General features: G+C 32.7%; 1 protein-coding gene across 1 annotated transcript in view; it reads left to right on the forward strand.

Annotated features, from left to right (window-relative positions):
• Nucleotides 1-10,688: 10,688 nt before the first annotated feature.
• Nucleotides 10,689-14,001, forward strand: part of LOC138694936 (guanine deaminase-like) — a 31,476-nt gene continuing 28,163 nt past the window's right edge. The window contains exons 1-2 of the mRNA XM_069819142.1: nt 10,689-10,845; nt 11,016-11,113. Coding sequence (XP_069675243.1) covers nt 11,087-11,113 — 27 coding nt within the window. The 5' untranslated portion in view covers nt 10,689-10,845; nt 11,016-11,086. The remainder of the gene's footprint in view (nt 10,846-11,015; nt 11,114-14,001) is intronic.

Genomic DNA, 14,001 nt, shown 5'->3' on the forward strand with positions numbered 1-14,001 from the left:
AAATTCTGTAGAATGATTGAACTTAGTAATATGGAAAGACGGATTATGTAGAAGAAGAAACGTGCAATAATTGTAGTGTACTTAAAATGAAGTGCACAAAAGCAGTCATACTTTCAATGTTTTTCTTTTGTTTTCCATACTCCTAATCTCTTCATATTGTCATGCATACATAATTCAATTTACTTTGGAAATATTCTTTATTAAAATTGTATGATAATTAACAATAACCTCTTTTCAGTTTTAAATATCAGTTCATTTCATATAGCTATTTATGTAGTTAGATTATTACGTTATTTTAAACATTAGCATGGCTATAAAATCTTGTCAACAGAGTTGATAAATTATGATTGATTCACATGATAGCAATCTGATGTGTTGATTTTTTATGGTTGAAACTTTATATGGCATATCATATCATTCTTCTGAACAGTTAATTGTCTTTGACAGAGTTTTTAGTCCATTGTGTATTCTATAATCTAAGTTAAATGCAGTGGTGGTGGTGTCCTTTTAGGTCCTTTAAATGCTATGGTCTTTGAAAGCCTATTGCATACTTTTTTTTTCTTTCCGTTTGTTTCCATTGTCTTATTATGCCTTTGCAGTTTGATGTAACTTCGTAGTACAATTATATTGAAGATGATGACTTGCAGAAAATCTGTCAGAAAAGCAGGAAGGAGGGAAGAGAAATAACCAGACATATTTTTGCCTGGTCAGAGATTGTTCGTATTTGCTAGTAAGTTATAAATGACGACATCTATGGCATGTGGGTTTGCTTTCCTTTCAAAGGATTTTTATTGTTCCTGAAAAGTACGTCATACTTTCAATACAGTATTGGATTTGAACCCATGAGCTTCAGATCCAGTGGAAGGTCGTCCTAAGTGAGTCAGCTGTATAATATTTTCTTCTTGAGTTACGTAACAAGTGGAACCAAAGGGAACAATGTAGATGGTATTTCTTCAAAATGCTTGTCTAGAATAATTATTATACCGGTACTGTATATTACTCCCAGCACATCATGCCACTTAGACGACATCTTTGAAGACACTAGAGAACGACCTAAACAGATTTGAGGATTGGATAGTGTTTTCCATTGGAAGCATGCGAGATGTTGAGGGTGTCATTCTTTGTTGTTATCGTGTGACATATCGAGAGTATGAATTAGGCAGGACTCTGACAGTGAAAATGTTCTAACTTTGCAAATAAATAAATTCAATAAAAATAAAAGCATTTGAATGTTAAAAGTAAATTGAATAAACATTCACTTCAGACGGCCATTTCGTCTGCCCCACTGTGAAGAGAATTCCTTTACTTGGAATTCAAATGAAGACTGTATTAATGGCTTTTACTTTCGAGTTGTTAAAGAGGTCTTCGTTATCATAATTACTGTTTTTATTTTGCAAATAATTAATCGTACTAACTGGTAATACTAATGTCTCAGATGTATGATATTTAAATTTCGTAATATTATACTGCCACATCTTTTATAGCTTGTTTTATTTTGGCATTCCTTTTCAAGCACTTTCAGAATTTTATTAATAACCATGATTTAACTGATTTACATTAATTATGCATCAAATGTGTCGTAATCGTGAATTGATTCGTGTGTAACTTGCTACTATTCCGAGATATAAATGTGAATTACACTCCTATTGCACTGGAAAGATTGTAATTATCACACATTCAGAACTCGTGTTTTACATAATATGTATTTTTTTAACCTAAGAGCCACAATTTTTAAACTGTAACACCTCGAAATGTTACATAATATTTGACATTTAACTCCACATTTTAGTTCTTCCTGTGTTAGTGCTATACAGTATTCTTTAGAAGATGTTACAGAATTTTTAGGTGTATTTTATATATCAAAACTTTTAATTGGAAATGGGGAGATTATACTTACATTTCCCATACTGAATACTGGAACTTGTTTAATCTTAAATTGCTTATTTCAATTGATTGTAATTACATCTCTGATTATTGATAACATATATATGATGTTAGCAACAGTAATTATTTTGAGGTTATGTTTTGTAAGCAAAATTAATAGTGTATGATGACTTGATGAGCTTTATTGCATATTGTTATTATACATAGAGATCCATTTATAACACTGTACAGCAAATTTCAACATTCTGTCGCTCACAGAAATGAAACTACGCGACTTTAGTTAATTGGAATATGCTGATTTCAAATCTGAAGTTCGTTTTTCTCTATCACGTAACAGTTTGTTCAATTTTTTTTACAACATTTCAAGTATTGTTGTGTAATCAAAAGTTTTTGGAGACGTGTTTTTGCAATGATATTGCTAGAATCACTCCATCCATCTTAACCAAATCATGCATTATCCAATACAACCAAATGTATTTTTCTAATAATGATACAATTATATTTTATATACCTAACAAAGTAAACTAAAATATAGCAAAATTTCTCACCTTTTCAAAACTTCTTCCTGGATGACTTATACTGATAAGATGGCTTCAAAACATCTATGATAAGTTGCCAGCTGTAATCAGCAAGCATGTTGGTTACTGATTTGCTTTTGTAATGCCTTTCTGTTTCTAATATGTCCTGATGAAACTTATGCTCGTTGCTGATGTCACCCAAGCAGGAGTTCGGCACCCAATATTTATTCTTATTTCCAAATCTACTATAGTGCCCATAAATTATGGGAATTCTTACAGCAGTGAGACATTGAAAAGTTATAGAAATTTCTATATGATATCTCAGATGGCAGATTTTTTTAGCGTAATATCTTAATTCTCCTACACAGCACTGTATGAAATGCCACTTCACTACCACAATGATTTACTCACAATATAACACAGTCACAATGATTTACTCACAATGTAAGCACCATCTGCACAGAATGAAGTATTACAAGACACTGCTTCATGTTATTCACGATAGAAACCACCAAATTCTGTATACCTGAACATTCCTAGAGGTTTAACAGCCCCTGAGAGTAATAAACCATGAGAATAATTCCACTATAGGGTGTGATAGCAATATCTCAGCTCTGTTATGTGATACGCAAAAATCAATCTCATTTTTGTATTCTGTGGGTCCGAAAACATGGTAATTGATGCATTTTATGTCTGTGAGGAAATCAGTGTTGTACAGTGTAATTTGAGAGTGGGATATTTTCGATAAAACTTACAATTGCGCTTTTTAATACGTTTTATACAGTTTTACTTTGCAAATAAATCTGTGCTTCAGTGGCTGACCATGACAATATCTTTGAAAAATATTGGAGTGCAAGAGGTCAAATGACTTTGTCAAATGCCTGGCATTAGAAAACAACTACTTTGCAAATAAGTTTCCATTAGAAAAATTCTCTGCCTAATACCGAACCAAATCATTGTGTTAGAATGACAGACACTACTGTAGTCATGTGCTGTTTGGTGTAAATGTGTTTCAGTTTCTGTGAGAGGAAGTGATGCAAGTGCCATAAACGTATCACATCTATGTGCATTGTAGCTGCTCTGAAATTACAAACGAATCTCTCTGTATAATGATGAACTGAATTTTCAAGAAAGCGTGGTCTCCTTTCTCACCTAATTTAATATTTCAATGAATTTATGAGCTCCACATCATGAATTCAATGACCAATAGTTAAAAACTGCAGAAAACTGTCATTTCATCTTGGTTGACAAATTAATTGAACAAGAATATTTTGTTTTGTACGAAATTGTGTATTTAGTCCATGTTACATAATTCATTAGCTAATAATAACTGCAGAGGGCTTATGTGAGGGTGGCTATGAACCTCCGGATTCCTTAAAAGCCATTTGTAAGTAAGTAAGTAATAATAACTGCAGAAACTAGAAATAAATTTTTGAATTGTTCGACAAGTGAATGTTTTATCCGATCAGTAATGGAACCTACTGTTTAATAATCCAAGTACATGTTGCATTTTAATGAGACAGTTTGATGTAAAACTAACAGAGGCTGTTAACGAAATTTCTTTTTTGAGATGTAAAATACATCTATAGTTTTTGCAACACCTGGAATTACTAAATAAAAGTATACAGTAAATATTTTGTATATGCAGTTTATAGTCTATATTTAAACGAATTCTTTGTTCATAAATATATTTAGTTTACGTGACAGGCAAGTTATAGTTCAGTTTTGATAGAAGTGTTACGTAATGTAAGCCTATACTTTGTGTTGCCTAGCTATTTGTAGATCTACAAATGTATATTGTAAGATACTGTCTCATAGCAGGTAAAAGTGTTATAGCTGTTGTAGGAATTCTTTTTACATATAGTATTATGCTTTAGTCCTGTCATAACTTTACTGTGATAAAAACACTGAATTAAATTCGTATGCTGTATCATTTGTAAAGTGCACCTGGTCACTGAAAGAAAATTAAATATTTTTTGTTAGTGGTAATATAGTTAAAAAAAATCCTCCCTATTTTAATTATAACTTTTTGTATATATATTTTTTAAAAGAAATAAAATTAAACATGCACATTATTGTTACTGAAATAGTTAATTCTCTTAAAAACCTGTGTACCTGAAAATATCTGTTTTGATTTTGCACAGATTGAACAAATGTTACAAGGACTGAGGAATGTGGAAGCCAAGGGCATATTTCATCTATAATTGCGACCAGAAAAATATTGTTTGTTCGAAAGAACTCGGTTGAGCTTCATTAAGAATACCTATTTCTATAGTGGGGTTCACGTAGGATTATTTCCTAAGAAGCTAACATGGCCGTCTTTTCAGGGGTGCCAACTATTATCACCAGATATCAGCAAAGCAGGTAAAATGACAATACCGAAACATTAATACTAATTCTGCAAATCATACTTTCAGGTAAAGCTCCTGTGAAGCAGACTAGAATAATTTCAAGAGAGAAATTGTTCTGGGGCTGGATATTGATCCTGAGACCTTTGACTTAGCGCACCAATGCTCTACCAACTGAGCTACCCAGGAACTTCATCCGACACTGTCTCAAAAGGGAAAAATTGAGTTTCTGGTGAAGTTCCTGGGTAGCTTAGTTGGTAGAGCATTGGTGCATTAAGCCTAAGGTCCGGGGATCTATACGCAGCCCCAGAACAATTTTTTCTTTGAAATTATTCAATAATACTAATTATTTATTTATAATTAATATACTGTAATATGAAAATGTATTTCGTCTGACAACATCAAATTGTTTTGACTAAACAGTTCACAATTGATGAGACCTAACCTAACAATTTATTTTGTTTGACCACATGAAATGATTAATATGAACTTCAAAAACCGAATACCACTTTTTAGTGAGTGTTTGCACTCCTGTCATTTGCTAAGTGGTTAAGGGGCTATCTATAGGCGGATAATGTGTTTGTGAGTGAAGTTTACTGTAGACCTAATTCGGTATTAAAATATGACTTCTTAGAAATTTTATTTATTTAATCTGACAGGATTAAGGCCATAAGGCTTTCTCTTCCATCCTACCATTTTGTGTGAGATTTACCACTGTAGACGATATTCATCTATTTAGGACAGCTCAAGATGGATAAATATTCAGGCCGAAGTACAAGAAGGCCCAGGAAAGAATTTTTCGTTGAGAATATTGAATGGTCACGTGCACTGATTCCTTACGATTATTTCTGAAGTTTTACAGATGTGAACATGCCACCAAATACGTCACTACTGCTGTCAACTATTAGCATTAACTATTTAGTGAATAACAAGGGTGCGAAAACACTCTTTTAAGTTGTTTACTTATTAAATACTACTGTATTATTTATTAATATTATTAATCATGTTCAAATTTCAAATAGTACTCTCTAATAATTTTGTTTCTGGAACATTAGCAGCTTCTTCAAAAGCAAATGATGCTGTCAACATAACAGTTGGAAAGTAACTGCCAGTTGTATTTGTCAGTATCAAAATTCGGAACAGAGTTAGCAAAAAAAAAAAAAAATTCAACCTGACAACTAGAAAATCACTATAAACCACTAATATTATGTAGTAATAGCACAGTCTAGTATATACAGTCACGAAGCTTGAGTTGTTGAGGTTGCTAGGAACAATAAACTGTGCCGGTACTATTTTGCATTGTCTGTAATAAGGCGATAGTAGCGATCCTAGTGGTTAGCAACTATCCATGGATGCATATTTAATACGTATTGAGCTTCGTGACTGTATATACTAGACTGTGGTAATAGGGAGAAAATGATTAGGTTTCGCCTTTTTGGTATAAAGTACAAAGACCCGGACTAAATAGTAATAGGGTTACTAGGTTTCTAGAGTGCCAACAAGGCACAGGATGAGATGTGACATTTATATCATATTTTCAGAGAACCCATGCACATCATTCCACATCATTACCATAGGAAGTTACAATTGAGGGGCGTTTTCACAAAACTCGTTATCTACATTTTTTTCGATTTTGAGGTTTTAGCGTATCCTTACGTTTTTGGCTCAGGAGAATCCAATGGTGCTATCAGATTTAAGCTAAAGTTGGTAAGTATATCAGTAAATTGATGTTGAAATAAAAGAGATTTTTCAAAACTCGGTATCTACAGTTGCGTATTTTAGAAAAGAGTTGTCTTGAAAAAAAGAATATTTTGTAGATAACGAGTTTTGTGAAAACGCCCCTCAATTGGAAAGGTTGATGCTACCGTATACTGGGGTTACTTTGAACACAGAGGAAACTTTGAACATTTTTTTAGAAAATCATATTTAGGTTTCTAGATGCTACACTTGTTTGATGGAGAATGATTTTTATGATAATTTACCTCCATCTATAACAAGTGCAGCATGTAGAAACTTAAATTTGATTTTCTGAAAAAATGTTCAAAGTTTCCTCTGTCTTCAAAGTAACCCCAGTTTACGGTACTAAATTATTCAATAAAATTGCAAATTTCTGGTGAAAATTATAGCTACATTTTCCTAAATCTATATTCTTTACATTATTGTAGAATGTATCAGTAATACAAACTGTATTATGAATATTAATATTTCGTTTTTTTGGTCTTCTTCAAGTGTCTTGACTGGAACAATCATTGACGATCTGATAGCTACCAGACAGTATCTTACCATAATGATTGTATCATTGGTGATCTGGCAGCCACCACACTGTACTAGAGAAATTAATGATAAACACTAGTTTCCCCATTGCTTTTCGTATCTGATGATGTCGGCAAAATGAGCCTGAAGACCAACTCCAGAATTTATCCAGCATTTACTCAGAGGATTGAAGAAAAACCCCAGAATAAACCTCACAAAGTAACTTGTCCCAACCAGGATCCAGCCTTGGTGACATGAGTTTTGCGGTCAGGCATGCTGACTGCTACTACAACTTTCTTTGTTCTTCCACAATGTAATTTTGATGCTATCACCAAATCGTTAAAAACAGAGATTAATTTTGTGCAACAATAAAAAATTGTCTGAAGTACAATATTATTAATGTGATATAGGAAAAAATCACATATGAATGGAATATTTTAAATATTTGTATGGGACTATTTAAGCACGCAATCATGATACCACAAAAATTATCCATGTACACTTAGCGGCAAAAAGAATGGGCCAGCTGACAATTTCTAAGTTCCAGAGACAAACATTGCGCATGCTCGTCTCGTCAAAGCCGTAGTTCACCATGTAACACATAATTAAACCATTTAAATTTGCTGTATTTTGTTTTAAGAGTCTAAAATATGTAATAAAATCGAATGGCGGGTTGATTCTAGATACACCAGGGCCCTTGAAGAGTGAAATAATAACAAAATTGATAAATACAAAATCAACCGGAGCGAATATGAACAGGAAAACCACGTATTATGTCGAACTGACATTAACAGTCACAGTGGCATAAGTCGTTACGCATTGGTCTACTGAACAATTTGATAGTAGTAGCTCAAGGTTCGAATCTCCCGTAATCTTCTTTTTATTACGAATTTGCCATCATATGTGTCTCACAAAGCTATAATTATGTGGCGATATCTCTTACAATATGCCCAAACTCTAATAAATAATAAACCTCCCTCTCTCTTTCAAGCAATACTGCTATCTGTTAATACAACGGAAAACGATATCCAGAAGGAACACTTTTCTTCCAGCAGGATAATCATCCGATACACACCGCCAACCGGATTCAAAGATGGTTTACGAGGAGGCGTGATGTCGACTCAGTCGACTGGCATCCAAATTCACCAGATATGAATCCGATTCAAAATTTGTGGGCTGCAGTCAAAAGGATCCTATGCTCTAATTGGGCAGAACAACCACCCGTTCGGAATTGAGGGACAGAGTTCTAGATGCGTGGGAGGAGATGGCCAAGAATTTAGACCTGTTCCATAATCTTGTGGACTCCATGCCGCGCAGAATGAGGGCGTTGTTGACGCAGGTGGTTTGTGGACGAGATACTAGTCCCCACCACAGGCCTTGTTTTGTTAATATATTAAACAATTGTTTGTTTTTGTTAATTTAATTATTTATTTGTGTTTGATATGCGTCCGGTTTTTTAGGATGTGAAACAACTATTCTTGTTTATACAGGCCAGGTCTCACCTATTAATAGCCCACAGGTGATGTGGAATAATAGTTTTACAAGGCAGGCATAACGAAGTTTGTTAACAAATGCCATTTCACATTTAAACTAATAAATTAAGTAAAAATTAAAATAAAAAATAATAATTTTACCGTACCGGGAGGCGAACTCACAACCTCTGGTACGGATGTCAGACTTCTTACCACTCGGCCACACATTGCTCGTAAGGTTCACTACATTATAGATGGACGACTTTCAATGAAGAGTCACCACAGCAATGCCTTGCAGTGGGTTACGTTTACACGAGTGAACCGCGCGATAGAGTACTGATGCCAGCCCTTGAAAGAATTACAAAACCGTTTCCAGCACTAAAGAGATTTTTTTTAACAAAGGAAATATGTTCTTTGATTTGAAGTCACATCTGGCACAAGAAGAGGGTGAATTATGGCTTATGTTTTTCCACAACCTATTAAGCTTATTTGATACAATCACAAAAAAAACACAGGTAAACAAGATGTTACCAGACCACTTTCTAATTATGAATTGCTGCAAACACAGCTTAGAAACAGGGAAGAAGCTTATTTTCTAACATTATCTCTGAAATCTCTGGAAACAAATTTTAAAAATTCAAGTGGAAAGAAAAGATTTTGTTAAATTCTGTACATACACATTTTATGACACTGCACTTTCATATCTGGATATGGGGTGTGTGCACTACCGGTACAAAAATACAAGAATTTCTGCTAAGTTATGCTGAAAACTGCCAGAATAGGAAGGTGTGCATTACTGTGGTTCAACAATATTAGAAGAAATCTAAAACTCAGATCTTTTTTATGAAGTACGTATGTTTCATGAAAGAAGCGGTTAAGATTCTTGAGAATGGATGGGAAGATGAAATAAAAATTGAAAGAAAGTGGAATGTCGTACCAAATCATGCTAGCAAATCAAGTTATAACTTCGAAATATGTATGATAAGAACTTTCTTGTGTTAAAATTTAACGTACCTTGTTAACATGTTTCGACCTATTTTTGGTCATCTTCGGTCGAAACATGTTAATAAGGTACGTTAAATTTTAACACAAAGTACTTATCATAAATATTTCGAAGTGACACAGTGTTAAAAGTTGTGTAATCAAGATGTATAATCAAGTTATAACAGCCTACAAATCTTCCCACTGTTCTTTGAATTTTCATTTTCGTTGCCACTGTCTAATGGAAGTAGGCCTACCGAAAGAGTATTCTCAAATATGAATCAATATTGTAAGGCCTACATTACAAAAGAGTACCGGTAACATGTCAGCATCAACTATTGCCAATACAATGAGTGAAATTAAATGTAAATTATTCTTGCATAGAAATGTGTGTTAAACTTCTTCAAAACAAACAGTGTTGAAAGGAATCCATAGCAGTGAAAAATATTTTTGAAAAGGTAAAAAGCTGTAAGACCATTTTTGAGTAATGTAATAATCCATAATATGAGTATCTTCATGAGTGTCGCTTGTCAGTGACCTGATATTGATGGTGACATTCCAGTTTTCAGCAGGAGAAATTTGGTAGACTTACTGTTGTCACAAGAAAACTAATGATGACTGAATATGTCAAAGCTTAAGAAGTGCAAATAATGTCTGTCTCTGAAATAACAATTGAAAATATGATTTCTTTCAGTCATGCTTGTAAAGATTTCAAGTGAATTTCGTTCTCTGGAAAGTTTAATTTTCATAGAAAGCTCTCTAATTTAGAATAAAAGAATAGGCTACTGTTGTAAATATCTCTCACAGAAAGATATACCAACATTTATTTTTGTATGAAGAGACATTCAACAAGTAGGCCTAAGCCAAATTACAGGAAATAAAAGATTTTCCAACAGAGATTCGAAAACTGCATATCAGTATCACAGGATATGCACTTACACAATACATGTGTTTCGGAAAATGTATTTGGACAGTTTTTCTATAATATGACTCCAAAATACTGTGTTAATTATTTCGAGGTTAGGGTTGGCAAATGATTTTTTTGTGAACTATAATGAGAATCTTTGTTAGTCTTGAAACTATACTTATAATTTTAGAATACAATTATTATTTGCTTTCAAACGAATATTAAACGCTCTCGATCTCTTGACATTTACATCTTCCATTTCTTTTCAAAATGTGTACTGTTTATTATTCCTACCATTAGAGTGCTCTCCAGTTCAGTTAGATAAGATTAAGATTAAACAGCTTCTCCTAACCCCTTGAACTCGATATGAGTGTTGAAGAGTGCGAATATCATTTGTGTGACAGACCTGCAGACTTATCTAATCTCCGTCTGCAAGTTAATGTAATAAGTCTGCGAGACAATAAGGAACAGACATTATCAGGGTATGTTCTAACTTGTTACACAATGAGTGTATAGTAGACAATGTAATTGTTATCTTTTTAATTAAACCAATAAATATCAGTAAAGCTTATCAGGACTTTGAATAGAAACAATAACATTTCAAGTTGGACAGTGCATGTTTTATGTATATAAATACCTAATTAATTCACAGGGATCATACTGTTTCCATACTGTCTTTTACAAGTTAGTGTGGATAATTTGTGGAAAATCAAAGAATTCAACATGAGTGGACAACCACATTCACAAAAGGTAATTATAATCTCTTTTTATAGTAATGCAGAAATTATAGTAACATTTATGTATAATATAATACTTAAATATTCATGTGTTTAGACTAATTTCCTCTTCCAATATTGTCCTCTGTATTACACTACAGACATTTATTTACTAATATTACACTACCACTATTGAAAATTCAGGGCAATTTTAAAGATACGATGGAAAGGTATGATGTCCTATCACTTAAAAAATAATCCCCTCAACTAACCCACTAACTTTGTCACATACCCCGACTTAATGTCACTTAGCTGTCCCCTCATTTAATCCCTCTAACTCATAAAGAACATACATGACAACGTTAGTGGGTTGGTTGAGGGAATTATTTAAGTGATATGACATCATACCTTTCCATCGTATCTTTAAAATTACGTTTTGTTATCCCAATAAGTATTAAAATTTAGGTAAACCTACACATAAGTAGGTGCTGGTATCGGTATGTAAGGCTACCGACACTGTATTAATTTTATTACCGATATATAATTCATTGCCTCTGTTGTACTACCATCATTGATAGAAATTTAAATTCTTCGTGTAAAGTGTTTAAATATTAAAGTAAGGAATTTTACCCAGGGACATATTTTATATTTTTACAAATTGTATTATTGAAATTTCAAACATTGCATATTTTTCCATAAATTATACATTTCTCCAGCATAATGTTTAACTATTGCGTGTCTTATGTTAGTTCATCTTTTTTACTCTCTCTCTTTTAATTTTGACATGTTTATAAAGTGTCCTCGGATGGAAAAGTATGTTTACCTAGGAAAAGAGTAGCCTAGGCATAGTCTGTGTTGTATCTAGAGGCAAAGTGATTACTACACAAAATAATGTTAACAAGAAAGTGCTTTTATTTTTGAACATCATAAAACAGAATATCATATAACTTACATAACTTAATCGTCATATAATGGGGATAAGTAAGAATGGGGAAATATCTGTACAAAAAGTGAAAATTATTCAAGTATCTCATTTGTTGTAAATATCTGGTAAAAGAAATGGGAAATGTTTATTTTTTTTGGTTTCTCTAAATCTAGGATTTTTAATTAGTTTAGGTACAGGTAGTTTAAGGATAATGTTGCCTGAAGAGAAACTAAAAATATCATGGTTTTAATTATAAAGTTAGAATAAGTCAACATAATGTGATTTTATTTTTATTTTATAATATTTGACATCACATTCATTCGAGACAACTTTTTCAACAATTTTGACAATTAGGCCTACTTTTTCATTGTTCTGTATTTCGGTTCTTAAGTTAATTGTTTTATATTGTGGAAATACTCTTTATTACATTGAAGGCAATGCAATTATTGATCAACCCAAGCGGGAGTCGAACCCATGTTCGAGGGCAACTCCGGAATTAATTATTTTCCTTCAGAAAATTAATAATAGAAAGCACGAGAGAATCTAATGATAAACTAGAATGCAGTGAGATGAACTCAGTCCTTTACTTTTTTCTGTTTGCGCTGTAATCAGATAGGTATTATAATATGTAGTTACGGCAGATATAGAACAATGACCTTGTAATATGGCACTGTATTTCATATTATCATATGATGTGCAAAAGAAAATGTTAAAGAAATATATTAACATATGAGTGACAGTGCGTTTAGAGAGATTATGGTTGTATTAAAACATGGGAGATCGTTTTGGTCTCTTATAATAAGCTGGAACATCAATGCAGATACAGTGTCAGCTATTAAATTATACAAGAATTTGGGTCACTTTGAGTAAAGATCGTATGAAGATGATCACATTCTCAATAGGCAGTTACACTACAGATACACCACACTGTAAACCAAATTAGTAGCGTGAAATATAGGCTGGCTCTTTCATTGCTTTCAAGTTGAAATCTTCTGAATATTCCGCTTTTCCATGTGTATTGTGGATATGTTAAGGGGGGGGGGTGACGAGTGAAATTTTGGTCATTTTCAGTCAAAAATCGCATTTTCGTTTTCTTGTAAAAATGAATCAGCAATCTCTTATTTATATGTTGAGCAGTTTCAATGCTCCGCGGCATTCGAAAGCACAAAAATTACGCAATATATAAGTGGCTGCACCCTTGAATTTCAATTCCATGCTCATTTTACAAGCTTTTTCTCATACTTTTTTTTTTTCAGAACATTTCGTCAGGTTCTTAAAATTTCGATGATAGGAACATGAAAATTGAGATGATTTTCAGATGAAACAATTACAAAACACACGAACATCAGCTACGCAAACTATCTTGTAACTTACGACAATTCTCAGCTATGATTACTCTAAAACATTTTATTATCATCATTATAAATTTAAATTTTAACATCATTGACAAATTTTAATCATTGTATATTTAATTGTAACATGAGCTATATGTAAAAATGTTCGTCCAGTTTAATTTTAAAATCCAAAGATCATCTCAATATTCATCCTGTATTATGTCATATTTTACATAAAGCTCATGAATCTTATGTATTACATATATTGTTCTCTACTCCTTGTCATTTGCATAATTTACTATTATAGGTCCAGATTACATGTTTTTTGTTATATCTGAAGATGCCCTAAACGGCGAAAACGTTCATATGTTGTTATTAAATAGCAAATAAACATTTGCAAGTTGATATGTCTTAAGATTGAAATTTATTATATACTTATTTAATGAAGAGCGGAGTTATGCCCTCGTTAAAACTCCATTTGCTCACAGTACAAGGAAAAGTTGGTAACCTTCACTTTCAACATGACTGCTACAGATAATGAAGTAGGAAAAAGTAACCTATAGTAGTAGTTCCTCTTATTTCGAAATAACTGCATACATACTTATATAACCCTCATTATATATGACACAGAAAGCAACTGAGTTTGAGCAATATCATGACATG

The sequence above is a fragment of the Periplaneta americana genome, chromosome 2, assembly GCF_040183065.1.
Source record: "Periplaneta americana isolate PAMFEO1 chromosome 2, P.americana_PAMFEO1_priV1, whole genome shotgun sequence".
NCBI classification, from domain to species: domain Eukaryota; kingdom Metazoa; phylum Arthropoda; class Insecta; order Blattodea; family Blattidae; genus Periplaneta; species Periplaneta americana.